Source organism: Micropterus dolomieu, linkage group LG08, assembly GCF_021292245.1.
Source record: "Micropterus dolomieu isolate WLL.071019.BEF.003 ecotype Adirondacks linkage group LG08, ASM2129224v1, whole genome shotgun sequence".
NCBI classification, from domain to species: domain Eukaryota; kingdom Metazoa; phylum Chordata; class Actinopteri; order Centrarchiformes; family Centrarchidae; genus Micropterus; species Micropterus dolomieu.
Genome location: NC_060157.1, coordinates 29,635,271 through 29,658,945, shown reverse-complemented (window position 1 = coordinate 29,658,945; position 23,675 = coordinate 29,635,271). Strand labels below are relative to the sequence as shown.

The following is a 23,675-nucleotide window of genomic DNA, read 5'->3' as shown; positions in this document are numbered from 1 at the left end:
CTTAAAAAGAAACTTTTACATAAAAAAGTGACTAAATCTCAGCCCATCGGTGACTGTATCAAAATGCCAAGAACAGTACAGCAGATCCATTACGGCACACAAATTTCTACTTGCTCTCCACATCTATCTACACATATCAGAACCAAGAGGCCAAGGCTGTCATGGTGTTGTTAGAAGAGACAACTGAGCCTTTGCTTGGACTGTCCGGTTGTGTTCTGGTATTGTGCACTTGGAATGAAGCCAGGAACAGAGAATGGCAGCTCAGGTCTGCCACAACCTTCTGAAACAAACCCAGATGTTAATCTCTCCTTTAGAGTAAGTAAAGTTCAGGAGGGCAGAGTGATCTTTATTTTGTTTCTGTGTTGGTTTGTGAACTATTATTCCTCTACTGTAAAGTAGAACATGTGAGGGCCCATTATAATGCCTGCTAGCCCAGTAAAACCTCACCAGGGAGTACACTGTTTAAGCTGCTTAACATAATGGTGGGGTTTGACGAACTTCTGAACCGCACTGTGAGACTTTCTGACTCGGGTAACTCAACTTTGCAGCACTGCGCCTCCCTAAGCTGCTTAACTACTGGGAGTCGCACCAAGCTGCTGAACGGGACTATAAAGTATTCAGGTTTGTGCATCGCAACACGCTTGACACCTGGAAACATATCCAACTTGGGATCTTTGTCACTTGTTAACCACCTTGCTTTCTCTTAGGGCGCAGACGCATACAAGTTGATAATCAGCTGTTGTTTAGCATCGTGCCAGAGAACCTTCCTGACTGGCTACTCGGCCCAGCAAATCAGTGACTTCACCCAATTAGTGCCGCTTCTCATCTTTTTGGCTTGAAGACGGTAGGTAATTTTGTTTGTCTTCCTGTGATGTTTTTTGGACAGTAAATACAAGCTACTGACTTATTTCCTCTCGTGCAGCCCCAGAGCGTATGTGCATGTTGGCAGTCAGCTGGTATTTGGCTGCAGCCTTTGCAATGACTTCATCTTTAAAATATGCAGAAGACATTTGATAAGTTAGCCTTTGTTATAAGCACTTTGTGGTCGGCTTTGAGTGTCAGAGTCCTTAATATGTTTTGACTCTCTACGCTGTATATTATGCTGTATTATGCAACTTAGCATCTGAGGCTAGAAAGCTGAGTGACAAGGTTTGGGGTGGAAGTCTGACTAACTGAATGGAAGAGAGATGGATGAGATAAACAATGTATGAAGTTACACGGCTAACTCTTTAATCCGGTTTTCCAGTTGAGTCTTTGGAGTTCTGCACTGACAGCCTGTGATAGAGGTGGGGTTAAATTACATCTGACAGCAGCTGGAGTAGGACTAAACAATGAGTGTCATTGAACAACAGACGGGGCCTGTCCGGTGCAGAGGCCCCTCAGCTTCTGATCCAGCTGTCAGAGTTTGTCTTGTGCTGCTCTTCGTCTTCCTGCGCTCACAGGCACAAGCAAATACCCAATCGTATCTGACCCATGCATTATCCCTAAACTTACATGAAAACAGTGATAAGGCAAAACACCTCCAGCTGGCAGTTGTTAAACAATGAAAGTGTTTTGTGAGGGTTCAGAGGGAAGGACCAAACAAGGCGTTTCGGGACGAGGCATGCATGAAGGAGAAGTGGAAAAAAAACATTGCTAGGATTTTTTTTTTTGCAGTAAAACTTGATCATGTAGCTGTCTAGACTGTAGTAAAGCGGCTGAGAGAAAGGTAAGAACACTGAGAGCAGGGCATGCTATAGAGTGGGTAACAGAATGGGAGAGTGTGAGGAAACTGGGCACTGTGACTGATCTGGCATCTGTTAGCCTCAGGGCGATTTCCGCCGGGTTGAAACTTAACACCTCAAGCTGCAGCACAGCCCTTCAGACTTATTTGCAGACTGAAATCCTTTCATCACAAGATCAGCTGACGACATCGAACTCTGTAGTGGATACTTATTTAATAAAATAAAAAAGACTAATTTACAATAATACAAGGGTTTATGTTGACAGATGTGCTCGTGCAGCTATACCTTTGAGCATTCTGACATTTTCAGATAGCTTCAGGGTTTCAGTTTTGAATTTTAACCCTCAATGCTATCAGGTGACCCGTTGTGTACCACCCCAAAGCTGGTTAAAGCCTTTCACACTGTCTAATGCACACAACATAACAAAGACAGGTGGCCTGTTTTAAGGCAAAAGAGGGACAATGGAGGGAAAACAACTTAAGGAGCAACAAGAATATCAGTTTACAGTACTAATCAATCTCAAATCATCAAATCCGTTTCACTTCCTTGATAAGTGAATGCTTTTCTATTTTTAGCACATCTGCTGTTTGTGACTTTGATTAGTCAGATACCTCTGCAGCATTGTTTTTATTTTCATGCGAAGAATAGATTGCTGTAGCAGCCTCTCCTTTAGAGGCTACCTCTAAACGTCATATCACCTAAGCCTCCATTTACAAAACAAAGGCAGGCAGCTTATTCAAGGTGGGACATAACCGTAGGACACAGACATTGTATCCAGGTCATAAGCACATCCACAGTCATTACTGTGAGCCAGCTGAGGAAGCCTAGATAGTTTTTGAATATAAGGTGACACCAACATGTAGGGCAACATACAGCAGGTGCAGAACAGCAACAAAACAGCAGAAAAGGCCTCACAGCCGCACGACGACATCCACAAATCAGGAATGGAAAGGCCACAACTGGCACCCATAAAATGTGTTTCCAAGGACAGACCCAGTATTGGCCAAACTATTTCATTAACAGGCGATCTCTGGGAAGTGCAGCTCATCACTGCAATGAGCATGCAGCACAAAAGAGGAGTAGGAGGTACTCCTTCACACTCACTTGCTAGTTTTTAGGTAAACCAAGTTAAAACTCATGCAGTATGATACGACAGTCAATATATCCTCTGCAATACATCCTACCTTCATGCAGGTAATACTGTTCAGCTTTTGTTGAAACTGTTTTAGTGCGGTGATGGTTCAACTTTATGATCGTGTTGAAAGGTGTAGTTTGTGGTGCTGTTGGGACTGTATTTCTGTTAATTAGCCTACCCTCATTGATATAAATGGGGTGGACAAAATAACTGAAATACCTGTCAGTTTAACATAATACAGTTCACGCACAAACTGCAGTCTCCTAAATGACCATGGAGTTGAATCAGCACCTCTCTGAGATGTATATTAAAATAACTGACTGTTCTTCATATAATGATCTTGTGAAACATTAAGTATGAAATAAATAAATAACTGCTCAGAAAAGGTTCTCTTGTAAAACATGGTTGGTGGGGCCATTTCTTTCTAAGCAAGATTACAAAAACATGTGAATTTTTCCACGAAGGGACCTCATAAACTGGATGATTTCTGGTTGTGCGCCATCAGTCCGCTAAACCAGAAGTGCCATAAAAATGTCTATTAAAAAAAGTGTCACTCACTCTCTCTCTGCTCCCGCTCCCTCAAGATGGCGTCCAGCCACTTCTGCTTGTCCTCTGGATTTCTGGCCATGCAGACAAACCACTTGTTTTTAGCAGTGTTGTGGATCTTCCAGCCATTCGTCACTGTGTAGTTGTTGCTGTGATAGTCCGCTGCAAGGCAAAAAAATTTATCTTTTTTTAAATGAGCGAGGGGTCGGGTCATTATGAATGACATACTTTGTTATAGAGTAAGGTGAGCGATCATCATTTTCCATATATCAAGCCTATATAGGAAAATCCTTTAAGATGTAGGGAAATACTTAAAACAAACCATCTAATTAAAACAAAATGTATTACTGCAAATTATGTTTCTGGTTCCCTGTTTTTTTTTTTACCTTGTTTATTGTTGTCTCTTCTTGTTCTCATATTGTATTTAAGCATTAAGCCAAATGAGACAAGAGACAAAAACCACACACACACACAATGTTAAGTGGTACATAAAGGAAGTAATGAGTGTAAATAAATTATACTTGTAAACACGTAATATAAGTTAAAGCCACATTCAAGCCCTTTAAAGCCCTGCTTTAAAGGGTAAAAGTACAACAAAAAAGTACACCGTACATCATAGAATCTATGATATATAATGACAATAATCCCTGCCAATCACCCTAGTTAAATCTCCCTGTATTTGCAGTATACCAAAGTTTTTTAACCTGGTGTCTGTGGCGACATTCCCTCCCTGGCACACCTGTAATTATGTGGTGCCAAAAAGCAATGATTGGTTTGTCAGAGCTGAAGGGGAGAGCAACCTACGATCGCCACCATTGTATTAAAAAAACAAAAAAAAACAAGGTCCATTGGAGATGAAGTTTATTATTGAGAACTGTTTATTGGTTATTATGAGGACCAAACGGATACCCATTGGTCTAACTTGTCTTCGTTCGAAAGAGATGAGAAAAAAGATGTGACAAGTTAACGCTCTTGGACAGGTTGGTGTTTGTTAAATATTTGCAGTAGGCTATGCAGCTACTACATATTACATTTACTTTTCCTAAATAATGGATTATTTTCTTGGAAATGTCTCTGTATTTTTGTACCTATTTCCGAACACGAGTCTGAGGCAAGCTCACCTGTACGCATCCATCATAAGCACGCGTCAACAGTGTTTGTAGTGTAATTACTCTCACTGCCAGAAGGGCAGACAAAGGTTACACACTGCAGGTTTAACATTAAAGTTATCTCTAAAGAGGATTTACTACTTGAGCAATGATTTACAAGCCAAATAAAATAACAAACATGATGCACCATGAGAGCAGTACAAGACCATCTTTCCACTGACTCAACAAAATCTCTCCTCGTACCCCTTTCTAATTTTATCATCCATTTAGCTGCAGGTGAGCCGCTACTGAATAATGAATGGCCACTGGTAATGGGGTGCATTAGTCTCACACTCAAAGGTAATATAAATAGATCTGAACCTTCAGGCCCCACAGGGAGTAGCTCCTGCTGATCTGGGAGAGCAGGTGTGGACTATTGTGTAGGGTCTCTTTTGGATGTAAAATGGAAACAATAAAATCAATTGAACAGCATCTTTGACTGTGTTACTTAAGGTTGTAATTTACTGTGTATAGTTTATGAAATTTGGGTAGACTGCATAATATTTGCAATAGAAAATCAATGTTTCCATTTAAGCTTTCAGCAGATAACCACAAATACTTGCACATTTTGATCTTTTACACTTAGTAATCATATAATCTGTGTTCTGCGAGCTCACGTATGTATGCATTTTCAATGTGGGACCCCTTAGTTCTGCGAATAAGGCATGTTTTTCTTTGTGGTTTTCCCTTCAGCAGCCTAAATGTGACCGCCAGCAGCCAACATGCAAAAAAAAAGGTCATGTGAGCTTGCAAAATATTCTGCCAGCACAGAAAGAAAAAAAAAGAGGAAACATGTGAGCGAGAGGAAGACGAAGTTTCTACACCAGCAGACAGCGTATACCAACCACAATAGCAAAACGAGCTGAGTGACGACCATATCACAACATGCCCACAGATGAGTCGTTTATCTTTGGCACAGTATCTCCAACTTGACGTGCTCTCGCATTGGTTATCACCTAGCTAGGGGTTGCTTTTGCACTTCAGATTTATATCAACACCTCAGCCCATTTCTGAATAGCTGACATCAAAAGGTGGTATATGAGGTTGCGAGCTACATCCTGTATGAAACTAGGTGCAAGTATGATACTCCACCCAAACTGTCAACAAGTGCCTTATTCAGATCCAACAACCAGTTTCTAAATGACACAGTTTCATGAACTAAGATGTAAAAAGAAAAATGAGCACTGTTATTGTATAAATGTGATTTTCTATATTACCTGGGAAATCAAAGTAAGCAAATCAACACCTTGGGTAACATAGCAGTTACACAAATGCCCTGGGAGAGTAGCATGAATGGACATACAGACAGTGTCCAAAGGTAACGCTGCTGGGCAAACACAAACCTGTTCCATCTTCCACATTTTCCACCTCCATCACCTCAGTGTTGATTCGGCCTCTGAACACATAGAGGGGCCCGTTGATAGACTTGGTCCTCTTGGTGGACTTCTTTCCAGAAACCCTAGGTAATGTGAAAACACTGTGGTTACACTCAGCAGGAAAAACATCCGTTGATGCCAGTGCCACAGGGAAAAAAACAAAAACGTCTGTCTGTTACAGATGCACATTCATTCAGACACAGCCACGTGAGAGGGAGACGCATGTAGTTGTTTTTGTTTTGCTTTCATACTTTAAACCTTTCTACACAAACGTGATGTGGATATTTGCTCCAATTTTCCACATCTAGCTTCTTTTCAGTGGTGAAGATACTCTTGAATGTTTTCTGTTCCTCCTCCATTGACTACTCTATTGTGGAAGCTCCTGTATAGCTGTCCCGAAGTTGCATATCTCACCTGGACTTCCTCTTACAGTACACCAAAAGGTTGTCGAACAGGAAGAAGACACGTTCCTGGATATTGCCTGCGGAGATTTTAAGGAGATTCCCATGAAGCAGCAACTCTGTGCATATATCTGTCAGGTTGGTTCCCTGAAGAAAAAACAAAGATTGAAAAGGACATTAGCTGCTGACATTATTATTGTGACAACAGTACGAGTTACACAACTGAAGACGGGAAGTTTATCCATCATGTACAGAGCCATTTGTCTTTTCCACATTCTTGGCGGTCATGTGCTGCAACCATAAGCTGAGCATAGAAACTCTGATAGCATCTTCAGTCTAAAATTGGAGGCTGCGAGGAAAACATTGTTATCTGTTTCAAAACTTGAAGAGTTCACAACCTGGGTGAAACAATATGAAATTCAACTTTGACATTGTGAACAATTTGTTTTCATTCTATCGACAATGATGGGAAAGAGAAAACACAGCTGCCCCCCCACCCAACTTCAATTTACGCCCAATGCAAAACTATTAACTGCACACTGTTCACTGCCAGGACAGTTAGCCTTAGTGCTGTCAACACATCGTAACCAGAGAGCTTAACAACTCTACTGCAGGGTTGTCACGAACTGGAGCTTTTAGCAAATTCCTGTGTAAGTTAATTGGAAGCACTACACACTAAAGTGTCAGGGCAGCGCTGCAAAACTGTTACCTAGGCCTACATGTAGTTTCCTCTGGAACTCTTGTTTTAAGAACAAACAAAGTGGTTTTATTCATTACATCTCAGGGTGTAAGCACATGTACATGCAAGCTACAAATAAATGCCTGTACCCAACCTACTGTTGTATATGCATAGAGAAAGGAAATACCTGACTTGTGACATAGTAAAAGGACTGTAGCTGGAAGTGTTTAATCCTTATTCTAAATCCTGCAGTGAAACCTGATTAAATGCTTTGTATCTCGACATGTCAAGGGGAAATGTAAAATGCAAAATTATATAAAAGCCCAGTCAGCTACACTGTACTCATTCATGGAGATTTATAACGTTACTTGCAACCTACAACTTTCACGGGATGTGATCAAGACCTTCTTAAAAGCAGCTTCTCGTCCACTACTAAATTCACCACTACCTGTTAAAACCGAAAGAACCTTTTCACTTTACGGAGCAGTGCAAAGGACACACTGACACACTGTCCTTTACAGCAGAAACAATTTCTAACTCTCAAAATTCAAACAACCAAGTAAATAACAAAGAATTTAATTTAACATGGATAACTTTCTAGAGTCTGTGAGCAGGAGGGAGTATACATGCTGTTCACCAAAGCTGTCAACCAGAAAATAAAACAATACTAAAGTTAAAAGACATCTCATTACTCATTCTTATAAGGATCATTCATCTCCAAATCATCTGGAACTAAACACACCAATGTGTGGACACACACACACCACCACCGCATCCCCACAGTCACACACATACATCAGATTTGGACTTCACTGTTGTCTTTGATGTTTCTAACATGGGTCCACCAGAGACCTGTGGAAAGCCCCCATCAGGCCACACCCACTCTCAAGCGTCCATAATTGATTCCCATGAGTATATATTTATGATGGATGGTCATCGCTCCAGAGTTCACAGAGAGAAAGATGATTCTCTGAGCTTTTCTTAAGATGCATACCGACATGGTCTGGGTAGGGGATCCAGTTTCAGACAATCGATTCAACCTCATGTTAACTGCATTAAGCTGAGGTGGGGGTGGGCACGGGTGTGTGTGTAGGAGCGTATAAGAATCCAGAGGCCATGCTTGTAACTATGGACGCACATGCACGCATGTCTTGCAGTGTGTGTTGTGATGTTATGATATTATAATGTACAGGGTTGATTGTTCTTATGTAGATTGTATGATGCTTTGGCAATATTGTTGTTACACATTCATGCCAATAAAGCTAATTTGAATTGAATTATAATGTATGTGTATGTATGCAAGTATAAGAACACGTGGTGGTGGTTTATGTGTGTGTGCGTGTCCATGTGCACGAGCACAGCGTATCTGAGCAGCGGTAATGCGTCTAGGCCTGATTCGGCACTACTGGCGTCCACTTCCATTAGGGGTGGATGTGATTAGCCTTAGGGGTGGCTGGAGAGAGGAAAGAAGAGAGAGATATTTACTGTAAGGTTGAAGACTCTTGGGGGGGGGGAGGGGGGGGGGGGGGGGGGGGGGGGGGTATTCATTTTAAATGGTATAAAACAGAGACGCAGCAAGTCCTCATATTTGAAAACCTGGAACATGAAAATCGTTGATAACTTTGCTTGAAAAATTTGAATTCTAATCCATTATCAAAATCATTGAATCCTTTTTCTTCTTCTTCTGATCACTTCACTGGGTAATTGCTTCAGTGCTATTTGTTGCGGTCTTGGGTTATACTTGAGACATAAAATAAAGCCCGGGGGACATAATGGTGGCTAATGCGCAAACCATGGAATAGAAAGAAACACACATAATTGATTGTTCATCACAAGGGGGACCAGAAAAAATACTCTGCATGGTCATTTACTGTCAATTTACCCGAGCTAAATAACCATGCTGTAACCACTGCTGTTGTGGTGGACAATTATCAGGGTCAAATGGTTTTGTCTGAGGGAAAGGGAAAAGGGGGTCTGTTTTGGCAAGCACATAGTGGGATGTCCCAGTGGGGCCCACTCTCTGGTTCCATCCTTCAGTTTTCTTCTTCTCCCCACTCCAAAGGTCCCCTCCCACAACCCTCCCAGTACATGTGAGACTAGAGCTCTGCTTCCTATGTCTCCTCTGATTGGGCAGTATGCCCGTTGGCACCCCATTGGCACCTTCTGTGGGTGGATTGTCCAATGGTGCCTGCTAAGACAAGGCCTCTGTTGTGGTGGTTGAGGGAGGCGTGAAAAATGCACTGGAGCCTTCGTTCGGCTCCCAAGCCCCGTCCGTGGCCCCTGTGCCCAGAGCAGTAATTTGGCGACATTATTGCTTAACTCTTAAGATCGATGGAGACTGTGGTGGTTGGGGTATTTCTAAAAAATAAATAAATAAATAAAAAGGTCTGGCTGTTTATGTCAAGTTAATGGATTTTTTTGCTTTTACAGAAATCTCGTACAAATCAAAAAATGTGTTGCATTTCAGGATGCTCTAAAACAAGTACGTGTTTCTTTCCTTCAATCTTTACCCTCTAAATGTCAAAGCACAACCCTTCACTGTTGTGTCACCATCTTTCAGCTCTCAAGCAAGCATTAGCGCTTTTCCTTTTTAATTGACTTCTATCTTGCCTCCTTATGACACCCAAGTCTCCTCATGACCTCATCTCTACTCTTCTCCCTGACCCTTTGTCATTCCCCCTCACTCTGTCCTTCTTGCTCTCACCTCCCAGCCCTCAATGTGGGACTGCAGCTGTTCGAGAGCCTCCAGTTTCTCCATCTGCCTCTTGGTCTCATTGATGTTGGAGCAGACAGCCTTCATGGATTGCAGAGCCTCTTCCACTGCAGGATAGTCAGCGTGCTTCTTTGGGGTCCGCTTTAACAGTTCCTACGTTGGGGAAAGGAGGTGGGCTAAAACATAATCTGTAGAATTTCCAGAAGCAGGCACACTAATAACATAATTTCAGTCTTAGAGGGGCATAAAGTATTCTGTGACCTTTAGTTAGAACAACCTCTTCTACACAAGTCCCAAATGAAGTTGTAACCCTTGGTAAGACATTTTTGGCTCCAAAATGTCTTACCAAATAAATGTTGATCAACACAGATACATTATGATCTGTAAAAATGTTTCTGATGTAGCTATTGTTTGTATGTTTTTTAGATTGCATGAGCAGGCTGTGATATATCAAACAAAGCTAGTAGCATCATGACACTAGTGAAGCAGTTTATAGTACCTTCAGCAGCAGAGGGTACTTGCAGATCCTCTGAATGGGGCTGAGGAGGTAGCCCTCCAGGGGAACATCTGTGCTTTTCTTCCCTCCAAGAAGCATACAGTGCTGAAGAAGTAACACAAATATAACTATATTACACACCAATGTACACCAATTAAATATCTGAAAATGGAAGGATAATGTGTATAGTCGGACATGAAAAAGAGATTCTGCCTGAAATGGCAGTATACAGTAAGAGTTTGGAAGTAAAAGGACAACATTTTATCAGTAATTGCACATTACACACTATACATTTACAAATTGATGGGTATGTTAAAAGCGCTTGTGTAAAAAAAAAATTAGACAAGAAAATGTGCTGCTGATCCAGCAGAATCCAACTGAATCTTTAGCTTTACTTCCTGTTAGCAAGTGACTTTCCACAGTAGAGATGTCCATTTAACTTTTCCAAATCTACTGCCTAAAAAATTAAGACAGCACCTGTCTAAAAAAACTATTTTAGAGCATTTGCAGCTGTTGCTGTCTCATGCCTCGTGCGTTTTTTCAGCAATAAACAGACTTTAATTGACTATTGTGATCATTTCCATTCAGTCACAGTCTGTTGCACTGACAGCAGATCTATAACAGGTCCAGGTGCAATAGAAGTAGTCCGTCTCGGTGTTCCTAGGAGCAAAGCCTTAGGTGTGGTACACATTCCATATGTGTATTGCTTTATTTTTTATTATTACTGTTAGTTATTTAACCTGTATGCACAACCGCAGTTTTAGTAAGTCGAAACCACAACAGCTGCAGTTGGTGGAAAACCTTTACCACTAATGACCACATCCTGTCAAAGCTTTATTTCTCTGGTGTTTAATTATTGGCAAAAACACTCCCTAGTCTGTTTCAGCCACATTTTGAGATTTAGGAAGATTCATATATCTATCTATCTATCTATCTATATAGCTTTTGTTTTTCTTTTTTTACATATATGCTATTTGAGATGTTTTTATATTAGCATTTTAATTCCTATTAATGCATCAGCTCTGTTGGTAGCTTCTCTTACAGGAAAGCAACAGACAGGAGATTAAAACCAAAATACCTCAGTGTCATTTTAAGCTGACTTCTGTAGACACACAACTCTGTCTGTAACTAAACTATATTTCTGGGCCACTGAAAATCCGTCCAAAATATCCACGCTTTTCAACAAAAAGATCACTGAGAAACCTCTAAAATGCCTTCTCCTCCTCCCCAAAGAACCATTTCAGAAGGGGGGGGGGGGGCTTATAGCTGGAGCCATTGTTTCTCTATGTCTTGTATTTTGTAGGGAACGAAGGCAGTATGCTGTGACCTCATGGGATGGGATGAAAGCTGAAAAGCAGCAATGGAGATAAACCACTTGAGTGTTCTCAAGTGGGAAAGAGGGCAGGAGATCAGTTTAGAGCATTATAATCACGTGGCAATTCCTTTCAACTGTACACTGAGCAGGCGAGGATGGTGAGGGTTGTGCCGTATTTTTGACGGAAAAATTTTCTATAAAAATGCTAACTGATCATGACTGTAGAACTTTGGCGTTCCACAGATCCCCAATGTATTAATACTAATGTTTTTCTCTTCCACACACCCATTTCTATCCAAGTCTTCCCTGACTTCCTTTTCTTCTTTCCTCTCATCTTCTGCTAATTTGTAATCTGCCAGCCTAAAGCCAGAATTCCCTCTGCTCTTCACTCTGACCTCCTTTTGATTTCACTTCACTTCTCTCTTCTCAATTAACACTTCATTTCTACATACAATTTCAGAAGCGCTCTCCATTGTGTGATTCAATTATCATAAAAAGTGTTTAATCCAGGAAACAATTCCACTGGAATTAAACACAGATGAAAAGAAGCCAATGGCAATTCACACTGCCATTAACCACTATGACAACGATTTGTAATGGTACCCACTTCAAGAACTGAAAAACTTTTAATCTTTATCCTCTTCTATTCTACAAAATAAAAAACTGCATTTTTTCTTTGCTATGTCAACATATCTTAAACAGATTATGCTTTGTTTTGTCTAAATTTGACTGACCCAGTCTTGTTACTATGGTTGCTACACAAAACATGAGGGGTAGCCCAATATTTGAGATTATACCGAACAGGTCTGACAGCTGCTTTACTACATAACCAGATGTTGTGTAGTGATTTTACTTTGGGAGCATCAATGTCGCATAAGACCTAACCAATTAACCACTGCACGACTGGGCAACGAGAAGCAAAAAAGCCAAAGCACAGAGCAACACTCCGATCCCACTGTTTCCAGTGGGTCAGAATAATGCCATGGAAGCAAACCATCAGGCAGCGGCCTCAGATCTTTCGGCCAATCCCAAAAAGGCTGCCAACACTCCACAGCTGGCTGGACCAAAATCTGCAGATGATTTCATTGGTCAGCCTCTGCTCAAAGGCCCCGTCTATTGTCCAGGGCCCAAAGATTTGGGCACACAGAAAGAGCCGGCAGCGGAAAACACTACAAGAGTGACAAAAAAATGACCCTGATGGTGGTTGCATCCCGTCCAGGCAGGAAGAACCCTCTGACCTTGTTATGGTTTCTGGCCTGTGTTTATTTGTTAACATGGAAATGGAAGTGATACGATGGACGGAAAATGGAGGAGGAGGATGGATAGATGAAGCCAAAGGAGGAAAGATATAGGAAGACGGTAGTAAAGATGCCAGGAAAGAAAATAAGGTGAGAGTTATGTGGACAAAAACAAGTCTGATCACAACTAGAGGAAATTATACGAAATAATTAATAATTGATTAATGCTTTGTTTTACATAATTAAGAGGAGAGAAATATGAGTCATAGTGGGAGAGGAAGGAAGCCCATAATAATGCAGAAGAAAGACAAGTTCAACAATTACTTGAGGAGAAGCAAGGGGAAGAAAAGGCAGAGAGGAAGAACTGTGGTGACTTACCAGCAGGAAGGTCCTGATATTTGGGATCTTGTTTAGCTCCATGAGAAGTCGCAAAGCCTTTTCATGGTTACTGCAGTACTCGCCGTACACCGAGAAACTTGCCTTCTGCAGCAGGAGAAAAACACAGGTCAGGATTGCAGACCAGGAACACAATACCATAGTTTGCTGGCTAGCTGGCAGCCTTAAGGACTCCACTGAGACAACTGACAAGAGGAAGATTGACAGTGCACAAGAGAAACCGGGGAGAAGGCCCCAGTTACTACGGTCTAATGAGATTCAGTGGTAACACTTCACAATAGGGTAAACTAAATTGTACATAGTTACTGAAGAACAAGTGAGGAATGACTCAGGAAAGGACTCAGGACTTAAAAATGAATTAATTGTTAATAGGTCAATTCCTGAATGTTTCAGAATGGAGGACTGTATAAATGATAATGGAGAGAATGGAGAGTTACTAGAGAACAGACTGAGAGAGACTATATTAATGACAAATCTCTGTACATCGACATACTGACAACTTTCTCCTACACAAGTTCCTGAATAACGTTAAATCAGTCACTGAGCAGCACAAAACTAGTAATGAGTATGTAATTACTCATTACTTAATCATTGGTTCCTCTTTGTGTGCACCACTGAGTAAAAGTGATACATTATGCGCGTAGTTGCCAAGTAATCTCTTTAATTCCCTCATGACTAGTTGAGCATTACTTACCCTTTTTGTGCCCCTAACTACTAACAGTTTTGTGTGCCGTATTGTTCGTTCTGTGCTAGTAATTATCAACTTTTTTTGTCACACTTCTCTTTTTCAAAGTAGTCTACATCATAGTGGAAAAAATAGCATGCCAACACTTCTTGTTTTTCCTATGTGATCGCTTCACACTGTGCAACAAGACAAAAAGGAATATTTTTTTTTGAGCTGCCATTTAGGTTTCTTTACAATGTGTAATACAACACTTGGGTAAGTGAATATACTGTAGCTTGAAATGCATTATTCATGCAGCATACTATAGACAACGATGTATACACAATTTCACTGCTGCAAATGAAATTACACCCTGAAGCTTATTGAAGCCTAGTGTGTATTCTTAACTATGTTAGAGTAACTGGGATGTGAAACCATGTGCATGGTGGGGCCTAAGCTTGAGGTCTAGAAACTGAAACTGTCACCTGAAACAGCCTTGTAAGTGTAATCCAAAACTTCAGGTGCTCGGATACCGCTTTACACCTTAACTGAAATTCTACTGCCCGAAGGCTGTGCATTTAAAGCTGGCTCAGCCGTAATGCTATAAAGCATTAGTCAATATCCAGTTACTGAGACCAATCAGGCGAATTCTGATGTCAGTGCCCTTGACCAAGGAACTGGCTTAGAATTAAAGTTGGTCCCTGGGCGCTGTCCAGTGGCTGCCCATAGCTCCTAATACTTGGGATGGGTTCAATGCAGAGAAGAATTTCACTAGCCATTGTACTGTGTATGGCCGTGTAAATGACAATAAACTCGATTTGATTTGATAAAGAGCTTTATAGCATCTTTCAATACTTTTATGAATTCCTTAAAATTATAATTTATGACACCTTTAAATATACAAAAGGGGTATTAAGCCAGTATCTTGTACAGGTACAGATGTCCAAATGTGGTTTTACTCCCACATACAAACTTACACTACACAAAATGTCACTGCTGAGTGCATGTGTCTGTTTTACATGGTAACCTAGCAGTGGTGACAGAAGCAGCCAAACAAAGCTCTTTTTATAGAACTCTGTCTCTGCTCAACCCCATTCCCTTGACCAGAAGGAGCTGAAAATCCTTTGTAGATATGTACAGCACAGTGTAAACGGTGGGCAGTTTTTAACCACACAGGCAGGCAGGAACACAAACACACCCGAAGCCACGTTTGGCAGGGGGTTCTAGTTTAAAGTACCACTGGGAGCAACAGCTGGGCTAGCATATGGGGTGAAACCCCAGATACTGTCAAACTGAGTTAATACACAACACAGCTAGACGAGGAGAGCACAGGAGGGGGCCAAGACTTGTAAATGTACATGTACATTGTTAGTCTATTTGTTCATGTGTAAATCCAAATGTTAGATAATGTGGATCAGGGACTATATTGTTGTTTCTGAATGTTTCTGCTCATCTACTCAAAATCATGTTACATTTAACAAAATGCATTGTTTCTATCTTACAGACTTCATTATGTCATTGGTTACTGTTTCTGTTCTGTACAATTTAGTGATGATTTAAAATGAGTAATGTAGTATTTTCCAAGAGGTAAGGGGGCTTTATAACTCACATTAGCACTTGTTTTATCGACAGCACAATGCAACATCCTCTGAGAACAAACTGTGTTGGTTGGCCAACTGTATCAAACGTCAAATACAGTATGTGTATACTTTGCAATGAAGTGAGTGAATGTGGATTTTGCAGCTTCTTTTGTTGGAAAACACACTGGCGAACTTCATGGTATGCTTTACAAAGCAGTTGATGGAGACTGCACACAATTTGTAGTGTTAAAATGTCACTCTGGGCCCTTTTCCACCACATGGTACCTTTTTTAGTTTTCCCTTGGGGAAAAGTTGTACCTGGTACCAGAGTCTAGCTGAGGCAATACCATAAGATGACATGAAAACACTGCAGACCACTGATTTTGTGACTGATTGGTCAGAGAGAATTGTCACTATTATATATTTATTATATAATATATAGCATTGTCACTGTGCCAGACTGGGGCAAGTGTTTTATATTTTACAATTTACGCTATTTCATCACTAAATCCACTTATGAGAAGTTTTAGGTGAGAAATCAACTGTGTAGATTTCAAATATTGGCAGTTTCATGTGCCATTGCTATGACGACCAGCTACATTGATGGGGTACAATCGGCAATGGAAAGCGGAGGAGGGGAGTCGAGGCGAGTTAGATCGAGAGAGAGAGATCGAGAGATCGAGAGAGAGAGAGACACACACACACACACACACACACACACACACACACACACCAAGCTAAAAACACAAGGTTAAACTAAACTAAACGGTAACACTATTAAGAGAGTGTTTAGGGACATTTAAATGTAGCCACTGTGTATCAGTTTACACTTACATGCTCCTGGACATGGTGGCAAGTCAGTAGCTGAACCTGAAATAACCATTTCAGCTCTCAATCACAATCTGCAATTGAACCCTTCTGCTCCCTTTTTGCAGCTATGTTTACAACCAAAGCCCACCCCAAGGTATTTCCTTTTCTCAGGTAACAACAACTACATAGTCAATTCAAAAGGCACCCAAATATCTTACCAGGGCCAAAATGTGAACCTCAGAGTTCATTTTCAACATCAGGACTACTCTGAAAGACATCAGTTGTACTGAGAATAACTCGACTTGGGTTGTCCCTTTGATAAACACAAGTCTTTATTTGAATTCTCCGTCATTGGAATGTTATTCCGGAGGCTAGATTAGAGGGCAGTATCACACACTGAGGAATCACAGAGAGTCAAAGCATAATGGGTGTAGTTCAGAAAGTGCATAATGACATGACTGTTGCTTCTTGCACAGTGCTCATACACTCTCAGTAATAGAGCAAATATTGATGTCTCTGATTTCTCCTCTAACATGAGTCACCTTTTCACCTTTGCAGAGTTTGTAATAATTTTCAAGTTAGTAAGGAAAATATTATTTCGTTAACTTTGGTTTACTTCAAAATGTCCTACACCAATGTTGGGAAAATTGTGGTTACTTTATCAAAGACTGGCGCACTTTATTTTTCACATCTGCAGCCTCCCAAGCCATCTTGGCAACACCTGACTTTGAATAACAATGAATCTTCCCCTTTTTCGTCCCTAACTGTGAGTGGCAGACAGTTTTGTGGAACAATGCGGGAGGTTAATCAAGTCCCAGTCATGGTGTTGACCTCTAGTAGAGGTCAAGGGCTACGGCTGGAGGGCGCCAGACGGGGCCAAACGATTGGATGAGAGGTGTTAGTGCTGAAGGAGACAGAGGACATGGGTTGGATAGGGAAGTGTAATGAATATGCAGGACAACACTTAAATGTCCCCATACTTAGCATTTATAAGCAATATATGAACATTTAATAGATGGTTTGTAACACACTACAATGAAGTTGTAAGTAGATGTAAGGACATTTTAAGTATTTATTAATGTAATTTTTTTGTTAATGATTATAACTGAAGACATTTTTTATATTATTAAAGAGTCACCATATGCAGGAATAATGGTGGTGTGTGTAGGAAGCTCATAACCCCAACAGAAAGACGCATGGTGACACACATTATCCGACCTTTAGTCACGCAATGTTGCTCTGGTGTTTACCAGAGCTTTTTCTGTCCTTCTGTCTGTATGTTGTGCTGTGTTTCAGACAAAGATGTAAGAAAATAAAAACAGGAAAGTTAAAAAGAAATGTGTTTGAGGAAACTTAATGTTTGCACATTAAAAATACTAGTGCAGTGCTTGGCTCACTATATTGCGAACTGAGAACTGTGGTATGGCTGCCTGCAGCATTCTCATGAAACACTCATACGATCAACTTCACACTGTTCATTGAACTCCCTTGATGCCTCAGCAGTCCTCCTCCCTTTGTTCGGAGGGGGGGGGGTGGAATTCTAAATAGTGGAAAATCAATCTAGACGCAAACGGGCATCACGCATGCGGATAGGTTTGTCTGAACCCACAGAATCCGGGAGAAAATTAGGAAAAACGGATTTTGTTTCTGAGACTTGTGCTTCAAAAGTTACAGGCCAAAACGTAAAGTTTGTTAAAGCGCCACCACCTGGCCAAATTGCACCATATTACCATGGGTCCTCAGCAATACACACCAAGTGTGAAGTCGGTCAAAAAGATAACTGAAGGACAAACATACAGAAAAAAGAAAGAGAGATGCCTCCTTTTAGAGTTACATTATTGCAATTAGTTCAGCAACAAGGAATAGTTTTCTGAAATGACCTTGTTCGATTTTTGCGGAGAGTTGGAGGTAGATCAATAGCACTCTCATCTCTATACAGCAAATATGTAGCCTAAGCTAGCATCCTTTTAGCTTAGCTTGGCATAAACACTGGAAACGAGGAAACAGCTAACATGACTCTGTCAAAAGCAAAAAAAAATTGTTGTTTTATAATTTTATATCTTGTTTGTTTAAACTGTACAAAAAGCAAAGTGTAAAGACAACATCTTGTGGTTTTTCAATGGTTTATGTGGTGAACAATTTCTTGCCCATGCGCAGTCACTTCCTGGAGTCCTGTCATTGCGAGGTAGCCAGGCAACCAGCCAGTAAGTGACTGTGAGAAATCGTACATCTAACCCCTCCTGAATCCACAACATATCGTTTTTACACAGGTAAATGTTAACAAGTCCTTTAATACTTTTTGGACAATGACAGAGATCTACGGCACAGAGAAATAAATTGTATCAGACTACATAGCAATACTTGTTAGAATCAGTTGATTGTTGGCTTTGGTACATACATACAAAAAAATACAGAATATCACCAACCTTCCACTTACAATTTGCAATCTACAATCTGGTTGAAGTTTTTCAAATATTCCACAGATCTGAAAAATGATTTAAATGTATCATATCAATTCTACAATAACATTTAATGACTTTTGCTTTATAGGTATGACTCATCATCAATCCTGAAATTGATATCTAATACTGGTTTGAGTCACAAAGGTTTGTTACCTGTCATGACACTTAACTAGACTGAAATTCTAAAGAGACAGAGGCTATACCTCTGAAACGTATCAGTTCAGTTACAAATCTAAGCACCTGCAGCTTCCCTATTTACCAATCCAGTCTGACCTCTATGTCTCACTCACAGAGCGATGGGGGGAAAGAATTTAATCAATTCGCCACCCTGACACTCAGCAACCATAACGCCTCGCTCGTGTTAAGGCATATGCTGATGAGCCAATTCAATAGCAACCTACAGATTCAATATAATATATGCCACAAGCAGGTAGTGGACAGATTATTACTGAGTGAATCATTTCACTACAGGGGATTTCAAAGATCTACAGATTTTTGGCTGTAACATTAAGCTAAACCTGAGTAAAAAAACAAGGGGCCGAAACATGTGGTTTTATTGGCTCTCAAACACTTGAGATCTTCTTTCTGTCATTGAGGAACTAAAATTTGATTGTAATTGTGTCCTGCAACACTGACCTGTATGCTGACCGATCAAACAATGTGGAATACCTAGCTGTGGTGTTCTGTGCATCAGTGAAAGTGAATTTAAGATAGTTTATCAGAGACAGACAAACAGAGAAAGAGAGAGAAGGAGCTTCGGATTGAGTGCTACCAGCAGAAGCATTGTCCCCTCACTGACTGACACACCATCTCTTCCTCCCCGGACACAGACCCTTCTTTGTTTGTTCCCTGGGGCCAAACGAGTTCAAACAGAGGGGAGGGGAGCAGAGGGGTCGGAGGGGTGTCGCAGAGCGGAGAGGAATCTTCGGATGGAGGGATGGGGGGAATAAAGAAGGAGATGGCAGAGAGAGCAACTTGCACAGAATGAGATATAGGGGGATAGATGGAAGAGTGACTCTTTTGCATGACAGGATGCGGGCCTATTTGGAAAAGGGGGGGTGAAAGGTGGTTTCATGTGAGAAAGACAGAATTAAGGAGTACTTTCACAGCCGGCTTTGCACGCTTTCCCTGCATCTGTGGTTACGGGTCTCCCATGAAAAGAGCTTGTATGTGTGTTTTGTCATGCATGCGTGAAACTTGTCTGTTGTGTTATGCGTGTCTTTGTGTGTCTCGTGCACTTACAAACTGGAGGAACACATGTCCTAGTGCATGGTGAAGCTGGGGTTCTGGCTGCAGACTGGCCTCCACTGCAGACAACACGTCTTTGTGCAACTCCAGGATGTCCTCAATATTTGAAAACAGAATCTATAAACAGGGGCATGATGTAAAAGGGAGGGGATACAGAGGAAGGAAGAGATAAAGAGGCATGGTGGAAGGAAGAGAGGGGAAAGAGCAAGGAAGTGACCAACAGATGGACGGGGATGTGGGGAAATAAAGCAAATCCATTAATAAAATCTAGGGCTGTACCCGACTAAGGATTTACAAAGTCGAATCAGAATTGTCAAATTGCTGTAGTCTCTGTTCATTACTCTTTGTAACTTACACTTTACATTTACAGCTAAACCCAGGCTTGTTGCCGACCCTGTTCTCTCTGCTCGGCTCGCCTGCCATTCACCGGTCTTGAGCAGAGTTGTGCGTGTCTGCCGACTCGCCGACAACTGCATTCACGTTCCTCGCAGGTTTATTACAAGTACTGTTTTATTCTTTGTGTGGTTCATCAATGGTGATAAATGACTTTAATGTCCCGCAAAGTTCACGCTCAACTCTGCACATCACCAGCACTGCTGTTGCTCTGTGTCTCTCCCTCTTCTACCACACCTACCTTAAGGGTAAGATTTATTTTTAATTTAGGATTTATTCATGCACATTCAATTTTTTTCCTTTCTTTTCACATGTTTGTTTACAGCGTTATATGTTGATATTTATATCATAACAGGCTCTATGTAAAATCAGACATTGCCAAAATGGCATGATCCTTGTTTCATAACGGCTTTGCCAAGATTGGATTGGGAGACTGGGAGTCAAATCAGGCTCCTCCTATCAAATCATCGTATCTTCAACTATTCTGGGTCAGCCCTAATAATATCTATATCTGAGAATGACAATTTCAAAGCCTAACATTTCAGATATTCTGACTTGTAGGCTTGGACTTTTGGCTGCACAAAACAAATGATTCAAAAGCCGGTCATACCTTGACATGTTCTGGTGAGAGACACTGTTGATCATCTGCAGTTTGTCTGATTCTGTGCAAAAATGCCTGAAGAGAAAACAAACAAACAAACAAAGGTTTAAAATAAAGAAGCATTGTGCTTTATTGGTGACAAAGGCAGGGGGCTGACACATTTACATCTATAAGAATATAAGCATAGTGAGTTTTGAACATCCCAAGAGTGGTCTGGGAGCGTCCGTTTATGTTTGACAGTCACATGTACACTCACATACTTTACGAAAATTGTCTTTCATAGTGCTAGGCATAGACGTGTCACAATTGTGCCGTTATATAATACAGAACTTTCTACTATATGACATGTTTTTCACTCGTTAGTGAATGGATGTATGGATCTTCAAATGCACCTGAGCATTCAGCTGTAAGACATCTGCAAAAATAACCACCACTTTACTGCCGACCATAATAGGCTCATGTCAAGATGAGCTTTGCTTGTGTGTGCAGTTTTGTCAATTTCTGTGTGTGTGTGTGTGTGTGTGTGTGTGTGTGTGTGTGTGTGTGTGTGTGTGTGTGTGTGTGTGTGTGTGTGTGTGTGTGTGTGTGTGTGTGTCCATGCCTGCCAATCAGAATCTTGATTTGGAACAAAAGAATGGTGAAGAGAAGGGAAGTGAATCTGCAAACAGTTTCTTTTATTCTCTCTTCCCCAATTCTCTATCAGCTGAGTCTGAAAGGCTTAACCTGCCTCAGTCTGACTGTCATCTCCAGATCTCCAGATGCTAATACAATCTTAAAAAAAAAAAAAAAAAAGGATAGAGGAGATATGAATCCCCAAACCACCAAATAAAATTCTATTCCTGAAGCCTCCTTCATCTGGCAGGCTCCTGTTATTGTGTCTGCCTGCATTTGAGCGCCTCAGGTCGGGAAACTGATACCGTGCCACGTGGATGAAGGGTGTTACAAAGTGAAAAAAAACACAGGGTTCAATGATGAATGCACAATGATTCCGAAAATCTTACTGGAGGACTCTGCTGTTGTTCTAAGCTTTAGGCGGATTCACACCTGTCACTCAAAAGTTACAATGATGAAACAAGCAGCACAATGATCAGTGCTACATCCCACCTGCATACTGTTGTTAAAGGGTCAGTGTCACTAGTGGTATCTAGTAGTTTTGGTTTTGGTTGTTCAGGTTTTGAGATAATCTGTTGTAAATTCCTGCCTCAACCTCCATACAATGGATCTAAATACAATGGTGTGAAACATTGACAATGACAAAGATTCAACAGCAATGTTTCTTTCCATAAATAATGTCCCAGTAAGTCAATACCATTGTCATGTCAATACCATTCCTGAGTTTCAGAACCAATAAATATGTTTTTGGGTTTATGGCTTAGTTTTAAGAACATGACAAAATATGCTAAACTGCTCAGTATATCAGAATTAAATTGGGGCAGCTGTGGCTCAGGAGCTAGAGTGGGTCGTCCACTAATCAGAAGGTCAGTGGTTCAGTCCAGCCTGCATAGTCAAAGTGTCCTTGAGCAAGATCCTGAACCCCAAAGTGGGTGGGTGAGTGTGTGTGTATGAATGTTGGTTCCAGTCTTATTTGCAATTGGCACCTTGCACGGCAGTGTAAAGTGCTTTGAGAGTGGTCGGGAAGACTAGAAATGCGCTATATGATTACAGTCCATTTACAATACATTTAGAATTTAAATAAAGGATTTTGAAATACAGGAGGAATGAAATAGACAAATATAGAAAAGTTTCCCAAATTAGATAAGAAACATCTAATCAAAGAATTAAAAAATGAAAATGCTTAAGATTCTGACAAAGCATTTGATGCTAAATATTGGTACTTTTTAGTAGGTACTCAACTATTAAGATGCGATTTCCACTCCAAATACATTTCATTGGAAAAGAAATGGTCCTTCTGAAAATGTTTAACATTGTGCAACCCAAAATGGTTGCATGGCTAGATACCACTAGATGCAAGTAAGGAAGTATGTTTTTTTGTAATTTGGGTGAACTAACCCTTTATAGAATACGTTTTGCACGCTCGATTCAGACATACACATAACATCAGCCTACTACATGTATTACTTACAGTAAGTCACTTGCCTATAATGAAAGACTAACACTTGTAATCACACATTTGCTCTAAAGATAGAACCCAGCCAACCAGGCAGCAATCATATTATTTCCTCAGAGACTGAACACTTTTTTCCCTCCTCTTTACTAGCTTTTGCGTAAGTTGTACCAAATTAGAAAGCAAAGGTCCTTAGCAGTGAGCTGCGACGTTGCTAATTAAGACCAGTATTAAAGGGAAGCAGTAGTCGTCATGTTCTTGACTGGTTTTGGGAGGGAGCTGATTGTGCTTGAGGCGTACACTAATTAAATCTCCCATATGGCAACTTGTGCCGTGACCACTGGAGGAGTCACTCATGTGAGAGATTGCTCCCTGGCAGAGAGGACAAGACGAGGCAGGAAATAAGGCTTTTCCTCAGTTGCTTTCAGATGGAGGGGAGGGTGAGAGCGGGGGGTGTGCAAGAGAGAGCAAAGGGGGCAAAGGATGAAAACAAAAAGAGAAAAAGGACAATGGTGGGACAGAGTGTGAGGTAAATCTAAATTATCCAGACTTTGGAGTCATCCTTTGACATCGTAGACAGCTACCATCCAGGCAAGATTCACTCCTGCCACACAGATGTGGTGACAGGGGGATCAGCAGAGAGGATTGATGAAAGGACTTACAGTCCAGATCTCGCCCCAACATG

At 41.0% G+C, this 23,675-nt stretch overlaps 1 protein-coding gene across 1 annotated transcript in view; it reads right to left on the bottom strand.

Annotated features, from left to right (window-relative positions):
• prex1 (phosphatidylinositol-3,4,5-trisphosphate-dependent Rac exchange factor 1) overlaps positions 1–23,675 on the bottom strand; it is an 87,971-nt gene that overhangs the window by 48,618 nt on the left and 15,678 nt on the right. Inside the window, exons 2-9 of the mRNA XM_046056066.1 lie at positions 20,935–21,000; positions 19,926–20,048; positions 13,150–13,254; positions 10,222–10,323; positions 9,714–9,875; positions 6,344–6,477; positions 5,897–6,012; positions 3,418–3,567 (exon numbers count right to left, since the gene is read on the bottom strand). Coding sequence (XP_045912022.1) covers positions 3,418–3,567; positions 5,897–6,012; positions 6,344–6,477; positions 9,714–9,875; positions 10,222–10,323; positions 13,150–13,254; positions 19,926–20,048; positions 20,935–21,000 — 958 coding nt within the window. The remainder of the gene's footprint in view (positions 1–3,417; positions 3,568–5,896; positions 6,013–6,343; positions 6,478–9,713; positions 9,876–10,221; positions 10,324–13,149; positions 13,255–19,925; positions 20,049–20,934; positions 21,001–23,675) is intronic.